Here is a 16,488-nt window from a genome sequence, read left to right on the forward strand (position 1 = left end):
ATCTCCTCGCCATTACATTATTCAAAACCATGTTAATTAGAATCAGATAATCTTCTAATCTCCTTTGTGATTTGATTTTGGTCCAGTTTTCACTTACATGATATGCACGGTGGTTAAATCAGGAGAAGAGAAAACACATGGGAGCTCTTTTTACCAACTTAGTCAGCTAAAGTTTATTTTGAAGACCATTCCTATTATTTCTATGTTGAACTTGAATTGCCTGAGGTCAGAAAAGAAAATCAGCATGGAACCTCCTACACTTTTGCTCTCATCAATAAATCCTGATTCTATGAACATGCAAATAGGAAACTTGACCATGAATATAACTTTGCGAGCATATTTCCGATAAAGTGTGCGAGTTGATATAAGAAATAAGACACAGGCCTGAACTAACATCACCCTGAGCTTGCAAGCAACCCTGACTAACAAGCTGTGGACACGCACCATTGTGCTGAGAGAAGGAAGCCTGATGGTTAGAGAAGCAGCTTTGGGACCAAAAGGTCACTGGTTTGATTCCCTGGACCAGCAGGAATGGCTGAAGTGCCCCTAAGCAAGGCACCTCACCCCCAACTGCTCCCCAGGCTGCTCTGGGTATGTTGGATGTCGCTCTGGATAAGAGCATCTGCTAAATTCCATTAATGTAATGTAACGTAACATGCACGCATGTGTGTAAGCAACTACAGAGAAGAAAAAAAGTCTTCATCTTCCTCATAATAGACAGCTTGAAGAAGGATAACAACGTTTGTAATTTGCATAAAATATTCATTTATTCTCTATACCACTTATGGGTCACAGGTGAGCTAATCTGCATGTCTTTGGACTGTGAGAGGAAACCTACACAGGTACAAGGAGAACATGCAAACTCCACACAGAAAGGCCCCCCTGTCAACCACTGGGCTCGAACCCAGAACCTTCTTGCTGCGAGGCAACAGTGCTAACCACTACACCACCCATAAAAAGCTAAAGCAAATCTCTACTGTTAATGCAAATGTCATCAACACTTGTCTCCGAAGGATACTTCAAGTACGTTGGCCAAACACCATCCGCAACTACAAACTGTGAAGGAAAACCAACCAGATGGCTGCTGATTCCGAGATACTGAAAAGAAGTGGCTTGGGCACACTCTTCGCAAGTCCCCCACCAACTGCTCTGGATAAGACACACAAGGCAAGCCCTCATGTGGAACCCCCAAGAGAAGAGAAAGAGGGAACACATAGTGATGGGACCTGGAGGCAGACAATAAGCACCTGGGGTTGATCTGGAGACAGCTGGAGAAGAGCACAGGACAGAGACGGCTGGAGAAACTTTGTTGATGACCTATACACCAAGAAGGGTAGAAGGCATGAGTAATACAAATCGGTTTTAAAGGCAAAAAGAGTTTGGGAATATAGGTGTAATTTTATGAGAAAAAATAGCAATTTTTGCTCTGAGATTTACCTACATTTTATAAAGTGTAAAGTCATACAGTATAATTGATGGAGATTTATTTTAAATGGTTTATTATTATTATTATTATTATTATTATTATTATTATTATTAGTGGCAAGGTGTTGCAGTGGTTAGCAGGCTTGTAGTACTTGAGTCCAGGACTCGTGCCTAATTTTAAGGAATCGTGACTTGACTTGGACTTGAGCAATGATGACTCGAACTTGGACTCGGACTCGTGCATTAACTGCATTCGGACTTGTAAATAGGAGATGAGGACTTGGATTTTTTCTTTATTTTTTGTAACATGCTATAATAATTTGGTACAAGATATTTATATTGGGGCGGCACGGTGGTGTAGTGGTTAGCGCTGTCGCCTCACAGCAAGAAGGTCCGGGTTCGAGCCCCGTGACTGACGAAGGCCTTTCTGTGCGGAGTTTGCATGTTCTCCCCGTGTCCGCGTGGGTTTCCTCCGGGTGCTCCGGTTTCCCCGACAGTCCAAAGACATGCAGGTTAGGTTAACTGGTGACTCTAAATTGACCGTGAGTGTGAATGGTTGTCTGTCTATGTGTCAGCCCTGTGATGACCTGGCGACTTGTCCAGGGTGTACCCCGCCTCTCGCCCGTAGTCAGCTGGGATAGGCTCCAGCTTGCCTGCGACTCTGTAGAACAGGATAAAGCGGCTAGAGATAATGAGATGAGATGAGATATTTATATTGACATTAATCTTTGTACTAATTTCGTGCAAGAGCGTCACACCTGTGTGCCTTGGTGTGTGGATCAGATAGACTCTCGGGCGTGCTCCGGATAGCGCGTGTGCCAAGCAGACTCTCGCGTCACGCCGTAAATGACTCACACCTGCAAAGGCACAATCAGCGCGCCAATATAAAAATTGTGAAAACACACGGGCGGCACGGTGGCGTAGTGGTTAGCACGGTCGCCTCACAGCAAGAAGGTTCCGGGTTCGAACCCAGTGACCGGTGAGGACCTTTCTGTGTGGAGTTTGCATGTTCTCCCTGTGTCTGCATGGGTTTCCTCTGGTTTCCCCCCCAGTCCAAAGACATGCAGTTAGGTTGATGTGGGGCGGCCTTGGACTGAGGTGCCCTTGAGCAAGGTACCTGACCCCTGACTGCTACCCGGGCGCTGTGTGTGGCTGCCCACTGCTCTGGGTGTGTGCGTGTGTGTGTTCACTGCTTCAGATGGGTTAAATGCAGAGAATGAATTCCACTGTACTTGAAGTGTGCATGTGACAAATAAAGGTTTCTTTACTTTGCGAAGTATTGAGTTGCATTGCTGATACATTACCAAGCCTAATTTCCTTGTTTGGTTTCCTGATCCCTAATTTCCTGTTTCTCGTCTTTGATTCTGCCGAGTCTATGATAGCCTGTTTGTGCGTCGCTCGACCTATTGCCTGTTTCACCGTTTTATGATTTTGCCTGCCGTTCTGGATTGTTCAAGTGTCTTCACTTGGATCAATAAACACACCTTCTGCACTTACATCTGTCTCCCAACCATGTCTGACAGAATACTTCACACTCCCTGATAAAGAGAAGCACATTCACCTGTTCAGGAACAAACTAATGTTAATGGTGCGAAAACAGACACCGTCAAATAGTCTGGTTGGAGTTTTGTTCTCCGACTCGACTCGGATCAATAGTGGACTTGACTCCAAGTTTCTTTTTTTTTTTTTTTAATGGCTTGGCTCGGATTTGAACACTGGGGACTCGAGACTCGAGATTCAGTGACTCGACTACAACACTGATGGTTAACACGGTCACCTCACTCAAAGCAAGAAGGTTCCGGGTTCGAACCTCTTGTCTGAAGGGGGCCTTTCTGCATGGGCTTCCTCTAACCTCCCAAAACATCTCATCTCATCTCATTATCTCTAGCCGCTTTATCCTGTTCTACAGGGTCGCAGGCAAGCTGGAGCCTTTCCCAGCTGACTACGGGCGAAAAGCGGGGTACACCCTGGACAAGTCGCCAGGTCATCACAGGGCTGACACATAGACACAGACAACCATTCACACTCACATTCACACCTACGGTCAATTTAGAGTCACCAGTTAACCTAACCTGCATGTCTTTGGACTGTCGGGGAAACCGGAGGAAACCCACGCGGACACGGGGAGAACATGCAAACTCCACACAGAAAAGCCCTCGCCGGCCACGGGGCTCGAACCCGGACCTTCTTGCTGTGAGGCGACAGCGCTAACCACTACACCACCGTGCCAAACATGTCAGTAGATAAATTGGCAACCTTGAACCCAAGATGAATTGTTGTTGTTGTGCTGATGTTATTTGCAGACCAGTCTATTCTCCAATCCAGCAGATGAAACAATGACAGGAAGAAAGAGGAGGAAGAGGCGGGGGGAGGAAGAGGAGGGCGGAGCCTCAGGTCCTCCTGTACAAACTGGGGACTCCAAGGCTTGATGCGTTCAGAAGTGACGCACGGTCGCTCGCGCGCGCCGCTTCGTGCTTTCCAATTGCCCGTGCGCTCCCGCATATTGCACCGCGCGCTTAATTAAACCACACTTAAACAAACAAACAAACAAACAAATAAAGCACTGCTTGCTCTCTCTCTCTCTCTCTCTCTCTGAATGCCAGCTATGCGCTTTAGATGGACCGAGTTTGACAGCGCGCGCCTGCTGTAGGAGTGCGGCTGCGGCCGCGTGCGACTCCCGGTTGCGCGTTTTGGATGAGAGCGCGGCTGAGCCGGAGCGGCGCGCGCTTCACGAGGATGCTGCGGGGAAATGCCTGCGGGAAGGGAGGATGATATGTGCGGGAAGGCGCTCGAGCTGCTCTCGGAGCTGTGCTCACGTGGAGAAGTGCACAGCGACAAGTGCGCCGACTTCATCTACTCCTTCCGTGATCTGGGCAGACCGGACTACTCAGACTCCGGTGAGTTCCCACTCCACCCTGGAGGCTTCACTTTTCTTTCTTTCTTTCTTTCTTTCTTTCTTTCTTTCTTTCTTTCTTTTCTTTTCCACCAGCCAGTGCGCTCGCGTCTCCAGAGTTGCTTATTAAGTTGCAGCACTGATGCATGATGCATGAACCTTCCCAAGTAGTGCATTGATATATTTCTTCAAGATGTACATCAAACATATTTATACCTACTAAAACTCATGCTGGTTAAGTTTCCATATCTGATCTGATTATCTCAGCTAATCAATCAATCAATCAATCAATCAATCAATCAATCAAATTTTATTTACATAGCCCTTTACAATAACCAAAAGGTACCCAAAGTGCTTTACATCAAAGCCATAAAACAGAACACCAAAACACGACTGCGGAAGGTGCCACCGTGCTGCAGATCACCAAAAGCCTTTCAGAAGTACATGAAATAAAACAGACGAAACGAAGCACCCCTCAAAAACAAGACTCCCCTAGTCAGGGTTGTATAGCTAAGTATAATAATAATAATAATAATAATAATAATAATAAAGTCTGCGACTCTGAGGATGCACTTTGCTGAATGGTCTGAAAGCCACACCCTTTAACTCCCCGTAATATGCTTTCAAACATCACATCATCATGGCTGAAAAGATTTTTTGCCAGCTTTACGGATACATTATTCCTGCTTCCCGTCTTCAGCCTCCCTGTAGCTAATCCATAATTAATGCAAACAGTATTATGCAAGAAAAAAAAAATAGTTAATGATACTGTATATAATTTGTCTTTTTTAATAGTATGAGTACAAGCATATCTCTTCATAATGGGTGGGTGATTCCAGGGTCCATGATGACTCAATCCTGAGCTCGGGTTACACTCTGTGTAGAGTTTCGTCCCATGTGTTCTCCTCAAATCTGCTTGGGGTTCTCTGCTTTCCTTCTGCTTAAGAAAATACATGTCAGGATTGCCAAGATTACTGTGTGATGGTTGTATTTTGGTCTTTCACGATGGTCATCATGTCAGATTAGGCAGTCATAGTGCGAGGAGACTGGCAACATGACAAGTTTGGCCCCCGAGCAATCACTGTTCAGGTCTTTGAGTGTCGTCAGGAAGGAGGGTCAAGAAATGTCGATCTTGGATACAGAAAGAATGTCTGGGATCGTGTAATCAAACTAGACGAGAACATGCTAAAATTTCTGATTTTACGTTTATCGTCAGGGTGTCGTAGGATGTCCCAGACGCCACATTGTTGTTCTTCGATTATGTCTTTCTGTAAGGCCTGTTTGGGGTTCCCAATGTTCGTATTTGGGAATGATGCTGGAAATTTTCAGCCATGACAAAATCAGGTTGAATTTGTGTCATCTGATCCTAGCATAAGTGGAACGGCTAGTGTAAATTGAATGTGTGTGTGTGTGTGTGTGTGTGTGTGTGTGCGCGCGCATCCATGGCACTGATGGATGGGCATTTTTAGGGTGTGTCCCCTCTCCCCACCTCATGCCCTAGGATAGGCGCCACATCCACCGAGACCCTGACCAGGTTAAAGCGCTTCCTGAAGACTAATGAATGAATCACTGATCTCTATATCGTGTATTTGAAACTAAAGGGAAACTTTCCTGGACACTGCGCTCATTTCACAGCATCGGGAAATGAAAATATCCAGAAATGCCACTTATTCTCTTGGAAATCTGGCCACAATTTTTTAGGAATCAAACTCCATTTCAGTTGAACAGTTGTATATATTTTCCTTCATGGTCATGCATAAAGGGGAACTGAAGGCAAATTTTTTATTATTAAAATTCTATTTATCTCATTTTATAAAATGTAGGAATGCATTTTGATAGCTATTTTGTCACTGCTATAGCAAGTTATGAGTGTTTGAAATATGCTATGTCATCAGTCCATATGTCAAAGCAATGGCCGTAAACGAGATTCGTTGAGACCTGTGCGAGACATCGTAGGACGGAAGTAAAACGTACAGTGGAAATCAAAGTGACCGACATCTGCCAACGTTGTCAAAAGACGTGCGCGCCCTCTTTCGAATGCTGACGTAATCAAGCCGGAAGTTTTCCCTGTATCCGAAATTGCTCCTTACTCACTATATAAGGCACTATATAGTGGGGACACCATTTTGTAGCGCTGTCCGAAACCTTAGTGAGGATTATGTGGGAAATGCGCTCAGTACAATATATGTATTTATCACAAAAACACATGCATGTATTTATTATTTTGAAAACCCACTAGCCGCCTGATCTGGCATGTTTTAATTGTGCGACAGTAATGACGTAAATACCAGCACGATGGACTCGTCCTTATCCTGTCGTCTTTCCAACGCTTCTCTACTCCACATTGTTTCGAAGTCGTATGGAATAATCTCCATCACTGATGGAGCTGGCAAATCTCAAAATTAATCTAAATTGGAATGATATGGTGATCTGGCCGCTGTGTAAACAGTTTTCAAAATGGCGGCACTGACACGTCACGTTTGAAGTCTCGCACAAGTCTCGTGAAGATCACGTGGATAAGCAACGCCTGGCATGGACCAAACAAACTACATTCAACATGGCTAAAAACCGAAAAGGGTGATAAGTGTAATATAATATTCCAATACAAGTCATGATATAAGGTTACTAAAACCAAAAACGTAAGTGAATAACACGTTAATTAAGAAATAAAGCAAGTTTAAAAATGACTTCAGTTCCCCTTTAAGTATGATTGCTCTAAAATGCGATGGCAAAAGAGCAGAGGTTTATCAATAGGTCAGAGGTGGGTTTCCCAAAACCCTCTTAACACTAAGAGCATCTTAACTGGGAGAGAGAGCGTTCATTGTGCTGCTCGCTCTACCATTTAACGATGATCTTTGTGCTGCGATGCTTTTGGGAAACTCAGGCCAGATTTGAGGAGAATTCATTGCCTTAAATTCATTCAACTCGATCCTGAGATCCTCGATCCTTTAGCTCAGATTTTTTCAGATATACAAAATTATTCTGTCCCCGTTCATTGGATATGAGCAATCGTGCGCTCTGATTGGCTCCTCTACTACTAGGATATCAGCTCATATACTGTGAGTAGAGAAAAACAAAATGCCAGAGTGTGTTGCTGAATCAACCGAGGATGAAATAAAAACTACTTGAAAACAAAAAAGCAACAAAATATGGAATGAAAGTATTTGAGGGTAAGAACATATCCTTTTTTTTTCAAGAATTATTATTACAGCATTTTTCCCAAATTTGCTTTTGTCATTTCACTGGTTTGTTTACATTCTAAGCAGAAATGATTTTGTCAGATGTTTTGTATAAAGTTTTAATTTATCGAATTTGGAAAAAATAAAAAATAAAAATACTCTGTTTCTCAAAATCCAGTGAACATGGATAGAATAAAACAGTTATTCCATTCAATCTCATCGTACTTGGCTTACAGCTATCAGCTCATGTACGACTCGATTTTGTGGAAAAATTGTTAATTATCTTTTCATGTGTTATCGTTCACATGATCTTGTCTGTGAAGATTCTCAGTCATCCAGGTCATAGTAAACTGTGGGTGGTAAAAGAGAGCAACTGGACTTGCTAGCTCTTCAAGCAAGTCCAGTTGCTGTCTTTTACTACCCACAGTTCACATGATCATTATCGTTTCGCTGTGCCGTGTAAAGCATTCTGAATGAGAGCTGCTAAATGTGGCTAAATATCACTATCATGTCAGAAATCTCAGCAGATCACCAACAATCTCTATCCCGGACCCTGACGATTGTTACTTGAACTTTAGCAGAAAATCTTCAGCAGTTAAACCACTCCTGATTCATGCCATTAAAAGGTCAACATCTTTTATGAATCGATTTTAGAGATGGATTTGTGCAGGATAAACAGTATTACACTCTGAGGATGCAGCAAGAGGACACCAGATGTTTCTTTGTGCTAAAAACAAACATGCATTATCAAATCAGTTTTGATCAATGATGGTGTTCGATTGAATGGTTTGTGACAGAGAAGAAACGTGCAGATGTGATGGTCTGTTACTGGCTCAGATATGGGGAGCGCTCATTACTCTTTATTCATTTTGATCCAGAGAAATCGTTACCCCGATTAGATTAAGTCACCTTCAGAAAGTAATTGTCAACTTTTTTTTTTTAATTTGTAAAATGTTGCTCCATGAGCTTCATGTCATGTAATTGGACAAGAGATAGATGGAAGTGCTGAAAGAGTTGATTAAAAGGCACGCTAGCAAACAGTTCCAAAACATCAGATAATGTGAGGGTCATGAAACAAGCAATGGTCAAGCGAGGCACAGGCAGAATATCGGAGGGAAAGACGAAGGGCAAAATCCCAAAACACAAACGAGGTCAAAACCAGCCCTGTGTCCGAAATCACTCCCTATTCACTATATAGGGCACTATATAGTAAGGGTGCCATTTTTTAGTGCTGTCCAAAACCTTAGTGAGGATTACAACCCTGATTCCAAAAAAGTTGGGACAAAGTACAAATTGTAAATAAAAACGGAATGCAATGATGTGGAAGCTTCAAAATTCCATATTTTATTCAGAATAGAACATAGATGACATATCAAATGTTTAAACTGAGAAAATGTATCATTTAAAGAGAAAAATCAGGTGATTTTAAATTTCATGACCAGTGGCGTGCACAGACATTTGCTCTGGGGGGAAAATAGGGCACTTTTTTGCGCATGTGGAACACCTTATTATAAAAGTCTGAGATTTAACCCTCCTCTTGTGTTCGGGTCGCCACTGACCCGTTTTAGTTTTTAAAGGTGTAAAACAACCACTTAATGTTAATTTATTACATCAAGGCTTTTTGACTTTGCCAGGAATCTCTAGTTGAACAAAATAGAAAAAGAAATTTTTGTTTTCCTAAATCTGAAAATGGTCTAGCAAAAAATATAATACTTATGTGCAGTTGTTTCTGTATGCAACAGGCTACTTCACGACAAAATAATTACAGCTTGGGCTTAGAGGGCAAACAATACATTTTCACTCGATTCATGCGTTACCTGGCTGGTGGGGCAGGGGAAGAGCTGACTGACTGCCCGATGTGTTGTCTGCGCTACGACAAGGCCGTGGCTTCCAGGACGCTATGCTGCTGCAACCTCTCATTGAATGCACTGCACACTTGTTCACGTGACAGAGCAAGAGAGACAGAGGTCCGGTGTGTGTGCGGAGGGAGCACACATCGGGACATTATTTTCACACGCTTTTAATGCCGCGGCTTTTCTAAAAGATCATGTCGACATTGGCCTCAGTAAACTGTAAAAAAAAAAATTCAAAAGGGCACATTTTTGGACAGAGGGCAGAGGGGCAGGTGCTTGAGCACCACCTCGTGTCTATCTGTGCACGCCACTGTTCATGACAAGAACACATCTCAAAAAAGTTGGGACAAGGCCATGTTTACCACTGTGAGACATCCCCTTTTCTCTTTACAATAGTCTGTAAACGTCTGGGGACTGAGGAGACAAGTTGCTCAAGTTTAGGGATAGGAATGTTAACCCATTCTTGTCTAATGTAGGATTCTAGTTGCTCAACTGTCTTGGGTCTTTTTTGTCATATCTTCCGTTTTATGATGCGCCAAATGTTTTCTATGGGTGAAAGATCTGGACTGCAGGCTGGCCAGTTCAGTACCCGGACCCTTCTTCTATGCAGCCATGATGCTGTAATTGATGCAGTATGTGGTTTGGCATTGTCATGTTGGAAAATGCAAGGTCTTCCCTGAAAGAGACGTTGTCTGGATGGGAGCATATGTTGCTCTAGAACCTGGATATACCTTTCAGCATTGATGGTGTCTTTCCAGATGTGTAAGCTGCCCATGCCACACGCACTAATGCAACCCCATACCATCAGAGATGCAGGCTTCTGAACTGAGCGCTGATAACAACTTGGGTCGTTCTTCTCCTCTTTAGTCCGAATGACACGGCGTCCCTGATTTCCATAAAGAACTTCAAATTTTGATTTGTCTGACCACAGAACAGTTTTCCACTTTGCCACAGTCCATTTTAAATGAGCCTTGGCCCAGAGAAGACGTCTGCGCTTCTGGATCCTGTTTAGATATGGCTTCTTCTTTGAACTATAGAGTTTTAGCTGGCAACGGCAGATGGCACAGTGAATTGTGTTCACAGATAATGTTCTCTGGAAATATTCCTGAGCCCATTTTGTGATTTCCAATACAGAAGCACGCCTGTATGTGATGCAGTGCCGTCTAAGGGCCCGAAGATCACGGGCACCCAGTATGGTTTTCTGGCCTTGACCCTGACACACAGAGATTCTTCCAGATTCTCTGAATCTTTTGATGATATTATGCACTGTAGATGATGATATGTTCAAACTCTTTGCAATTTTACATTGTCGAACTCCTTTCTGATATACAGTGGTGCTTGAATGTTTGTGAACCCTGTAGAATTTTCTATATTTCTGTAGAAATATGACCTAAAACATCATCAGATTTTCACACAAGTTCTAAAAGTAGATAAAGAGAACCCAATTAAACAAATGAGACAAAAATATTATACTTGGTCATTTATTTATTGAGGAAAATGATCCAATATTACCTATCTGTGAGCGGCAAAAGTATGTGAACCTTTGCTTTCAGTATCTGGTGTGACCCCCTTATGCAGCAATAACTGCAAGTAAACGTTTACAGTAACTGTTGATCAGTCCTGCACACCAGCTTGGAGGAATTTTAGCCCATTCCTCTGTACAGAACAGCTTCAACTCTGAGATGTTGGTGCGTTTCCTCACATGAACTGCTCACTTCAGGTCCTTCCACAACATTTAGATTGGATTAAGGTCAAGACTTTGACTTGGCCATTCCAAAACATTAACTTTATTCTTCTTGAACCATTCTTTGGTAGAAAGACTTGTGTGCTTAGGGTCGTTGTCTTGTTGCATGAACCACCTTCTCTTGAGATTCAGTTCATGGACAGATGTCCTGACATTTTCCTTTAGAAGTCGCTGGTATAATTCAGAATTCATTGTTCCATCAATGATGACAAGTCCTCCTGGCCCAGATGCAGCAAAACAGGCCCAAACCATGATACTACCACCACCATGTTTCACAGATGGGATAAGGTTCTTATGCTGGAATGCAGTGTTTTCCTTTCTCCAAATGTAACGCTTCCCATTTAAACCAAAAAGTTCTATTCTGGTCTCATCCATCCACAAAACATTTTTCCAATAGCCTTCTGCCTTGTCCACGTGATCTTTAGCAAACTGCAGATGAGCAGCAATGTTCTTTTTGGAGAGCAGTGGCTTTCTCCTTGCTACCCTGCCATGCACACCATTGTTGTTCAGTGTTCTCCTGATGGTGGACTCATGAACATTAACATTAGCCAATGTGAGAGAGGCCTTCAGTTGCTTAGAAGTTACCCTGGGGTCCTTTGTGACCTCGCTGACTATTACACGCCTTGCTCTTGGAGTGATCTTTGTTGGTCGACCACCCCTGGGGAGGGTAAAAATGGTCTTGAATTTCCTCCATTTGTACGCAATCTGTCTGACTGTGGATTGGTGGAGTCCAAACTCTTTTGAGATGGTTGTTTAACCTTTTCCAGCCTGATAAGCATCAACAACGCTTTTTCTGAGGTCCTCAGAAATCTCCTTTGTTTGTGTCATGATACACTTCCACAAACATGTGTTGTGAAGATCAGACTTTGATAGATCCCTGTTCTTTAAATAAAACAGGGTGCCCACTCACACCTGATTGTCATCCCATTGATTGAAAACACCTGACTCTAATTTCACCTTCAAATTAACTGCTAATCCTAGAGGTTCACATACTTTTGCCACTCACAGATATGTAACATTGGATCATTTTCCTCAATAAATAAATGACCAAGTATAATATTTTTGTCTCATTTGTTTAACTGGGTTCTCTTTATCTACTTTTAGAACTTGTGTGAAAATCTGATGATGTTTTAGGTCATATTTATGCAGAAATATAGAAAATTCTAAGGGGTTCACAAACTTTCAAGCACCACTGTAGCTCCGCTATTTGTCGGCGCAGAATTAGGGGGATTGGTGATCCTCTTCCCATCTTTACTTCTGAGAGCTGCTGCCACTCCAAGATGCTCTTTTTATACCCAGTCATGTTAATGACCTATTGCCAATTGACCTAATGAGTTGCAATTTGGTCCTCCAGCTGTTCCTTTTTTGTACCTTTAACTTTTCCAGCCTCTAATGGCCCTTTTCCACTACCCTTTTTCAGCTCACTTCAGCTCGCTTCAGCTCACTTCAGCCTGACACGGCTCGCGTTTCAACTACCAAAAAACAGCACGACTCGGCTCGCTTCAGCCCTGCTTAGCCCCCAAAACTCGCACCATTTTGGAGTGGGGCTGAAGCGAGCCGAGTGAGGCTGGGGGCGTGAGCAGACACTCCCCTGTGCACTGATTGGTGAGAAGGAGTGTCCTCACATGCCCACACATGCCCCGCGAGCATGCTGGGATCTGTAAACACCGTAAACCCGGAAGAAGAATTACAAATTACGAGAATTTCTGAAGCCTTATGCGCCTCGCCTCATCTGTACACTCTTGCCAGTATCTGTTGGCGTTGTCGGTGACAACAAGCCACAGCACCAAGACCAGCAACACTAACGACTCCATGTCCTCCATGTTTATTGTTTACTATTCGGGTCGTGAGACTACCGCTTAAAAGCTCACTGATGTCACTGTTTGCGCTGCTTAACGACATCACGTGACGTCCACCCACTTTCGCTAACTCCACCCAATGTGTCCACCCACTTCCAGCCAGCACGGTTCAGCGCGGTTGTAGTCGAAATGCAACTCCAACAGCCCCGCTCAGCTAGACTCAGCACGGCACGGCTCAGCCGCGTTTGTAGTGGAAAAGCGGCATTATTGCCCCTGTCTCAACTTTTTTGAGATGTATTGCTGTCATGAAATTTCAAATGAGCCAATATTTGGCATGAAATTTCAAAATGTCTCACTTTCGACATTTGATATGTTGTCTATGTTCTATTGTGAATACAGTATTAGTTTTTGAGATTTGTAAATTATTGCATTCCATTTTTATTTACAATTTGTACTTTGTCCCAACTTTTTTGGAATCGGGGTTGTATTTAACCCTATATAGTGCACTCAAAGTATCCCACAATGCATCATGAAAAGTAGTGTACAACCGATGGTCACTAACCAAAGTAATATATCCCATCATGCATTGCAGTCGCGCTGAACGAAATCAAATTAAAAGTCTCAAATTTGATTTAATGAAAGGCAGCGGCAAAGAAGAAAGTATTCAGTCTTGATTTAAAAAAAACTGAAAGGTGCAGGTACTTTGTATTTATTAATGTGGGAAATATGCTCACAATGTATTTATCACAAAAATACATGCATGTATTTATTATTTTGAAAACCCACCAGCCGACTGATCTGGCACATTTTAATTGTGCGACAGTAATGGCGTAAATACCAGCGTGACAGACTAGTGTCCGAAAGTGTTTTTTTTTTCTCCTTTTACCAGTGAGCTCATTATATAGTCTGTATATAGTAATTCCCTATATAGGGAGAAGTGAATGAGTGAGCAATTTTGGACACAGGGCAGGAAAGCTATACAAAACACAAGGCTTGGTAACGTCTGACACAGGGTCCAGAGTGTATTCTTCGTGTGCAACCATGTGACAAAATAGTGTAACGTATGCATCCACCACCATGTTGGAAGATATACAAATCCAAAATGCAGTCTCGTGCGAACAATTAACAGCTATTCCACGAAATCGAGTTGTACATGAGCTGATAGCCGAGAAGTCGCGTAGCACCGAGTTGGCTATAAGTCATGCACGACGAGATTGAGAAGAATAACTGTTTTATTCTATCTACATTCACTGGATTTTAATAAACAGAGCATTTTTATTTTTTGCAAATTCGATACATAAAAACTTTTATAAAAAATGTCCAACAAAGTCATTTCCGTTTAGTCGGACTTCTTAAAAACCTATCGATAACTGCACGGATTGACTTAAGTGTTGTTTTTTTGTACAAAGTGCCATCTTGCTGTCGTGCCGAGGTAGAGAACAGCTTTAGACATTTATTTAATTTTTCCTTGAACATTTCAGTTCTGTAATTTTCAAACTTCTTTGAGCTTTTGAACCAGTCTAAAAAAATTCAACAAATTTTAATGCTTTAAGATGAAGAATGTAAACAAACCAGTGAAATGACAGGAGCAATTTGTGAAAAATGTTAATAATAATAATAATAATAATAATTCTTGAAAAATGTAACAAAGAAAATGTTCTTACCATCAAATACTTTCCTTCCAGATTTTGTTGCTTTTTTTAATTATTTTTGTGGGTTTTGTTTTCGAGTAGAGTTTTTATTTCGCCCTCGGTTGGTTCAGCAACAGGCTCCGCCATTTTGTTTTTCTCTACTCATGGTATATGAGCTGATATCCTAGTAGTAGAGTAGCCAATCAGAATGCACGATTGCTCATATCCAGTGAATGTGGCTAAAATAACAGCTGTGATGCATCTCTGACTTTTTTGAAATACTTTGATTCTCCGAAGTCCTCTCTCTGCCAAGTCAAGATTCAGAGAAAACGTTAAAATTTGTGGCTTTGACCCGTATATGTTAAAGCCGTCCAATTATACAGAGGATTCAGCATCATTACCAGCGATTGACTACCCTGATATCAGCGTGAACTATCTCATTGTAAAACCTCATGGACCAGCAATGCACAAACGAAGGCTTGTAACAGCCTAGATACCTACAATTTCTTGGTGTCTGGATGGGTTGGCAATCTTCTCACCAAACAATTAAAAGATGACAGGGTGCTTGTTCATGCTTGTGGAAACCATTGTCAATGATCTCAAGAAACACCGCTCAAAAGTTCAATTTAATCAGCAGAAAACACAGCTTTAATTAGCAATGGACTCTTACCAGATATAAACCACCAGTGCTGTAGTCGAGTCACTCAGTGCGTTTACATGCACATCCAAATCGAGCTACTGTCGGTAATCGAGCTAAGGGTCCCAGCAGGGGTGCCAGAGAAATCCAATCCTACATGCACACAAGGAAATCGAGCTATTGTGTGAGGTACATTGTGCACCCGAGCCACAGGTGGCGCTACACGCCCCATCGTGTTGGTACACTTCCGGTTGTCGTCATGAAGAAGAGCTATTCAAGAGTATAAACAAAGTTATCAGTTCTGTGTTCACAAGAAGAACGACGACGAGGACAGCAACATATATATATATATATATATATATATATATATATATATATATATTCAACTCCTTAAGCTGAATGAGCATGAACTCTATCTCCTCATTGCTCCAGAAGTGCACGTTTCTACTACTGTTGTCATGCCGACCGAGGCTGTTGTGTTTCCCGCTTGTGGTCTCGTCACTCGTCACTTCCGGAAGGGGCAGTGCTGAAGTAAGTAGCTCGACTACGTAGCTCGATAGGGTTTACATGCACTAAGTAGCTCGGCTACAATCGCATAATCTAGGTCGCGTAGCTCAATTACGAGAAATCCAGTTCGGTTCGATTTCAGCTGAGCTAAGGTGTTTCCATGGCATTTAGAACTTCGATTTCAGTCGAGCTATGGCAGAAATTTGATTTTCTCTATGTGCATGTAAACGCACTGACTAAACCTCGAGTCCGAGTCCAGTCTCGAGTCCCCAGTGTTCAAATCCAAGTCATTATAGAAAATTTTGAGTCGAGTCCGAGTTGAGTCCACTATTGATCCGAGTCGAGTCCGAGAACAAGACTCCAACCTCACGATTTGACAGTGCTGCCTTTATGTGAAGCTGTTGAAGTCGAACAAAAAAAGCTTGGAAGTGCTCTTTCATTGTTTTTCATCATTTTGTCATCTTCAGCTCTCTGTGAACTTTTTTTCCTCGTGTCACCAAATATAAATCATCTGTACCCTGAATGCATGGTTCAGTTTATGACTGAGTGGTGTTTATCAACATACAGTACTTCAATAATTAGGAAGAAAATTAGCGTTAACGAAACTTCAACTATAAAATTGTCTGGTGACAATGTATACGCACTTTTTACTAAACGAAGCCCATTATTTGGAAAAAAAGCAACTCTGTAGTAGAGGTCTGCGCGGGTCGGATTTTTCAGTCCCGCTCCCGCCCACGCCTGCATTGTGCAGTCCCGCTCCCACCCGCGCCCGCAAAGAATTATGATTTTCAGGCCCCCGCCCACAAAGAATTATGATTTT

General features: G+C 42.5%; 1 protein-coding gene across 1 annotated transcript in view; it reads left to right on the forward strand.

Annotated features, from left to right (window-relative positions):
* The first annotated feature begins 4,107 nt into the window (after positions 1-4,107).
* syt9b (synaptotagmin IXb) overlaps positions 4,108-16,488 on the forward strand; it is a 118,189-nt gene continuing 105,808 nt past the window's right edge. The window contains exon 1 of the mRNA XM_060927071.1: positions 4,108-4,322. Coding sequence (XP_060783054.1) covers positions 4,175-4,322 — 148 coding nt within the window. The 5' untranslated portion in view covers positions 4,108-4,174. The remainder of the gene's footprint in view (positions 4,323-16,488) is intronic.

Source organism: Neoarius graeffei, chromosome 8 (genome assembly GCF_027579695.1).
Source record: "Neoarius graeffei isolate fNeoGra1 chromosome 8, fNeoGra1.pri, whole genome shotgun sequence".
Lineage (NCBI taxonomy): Eukaryota > Metazoa > Chordata > Actinopteri > Siluriformes > Ariidae > Neoarius > Neoarius graeffei.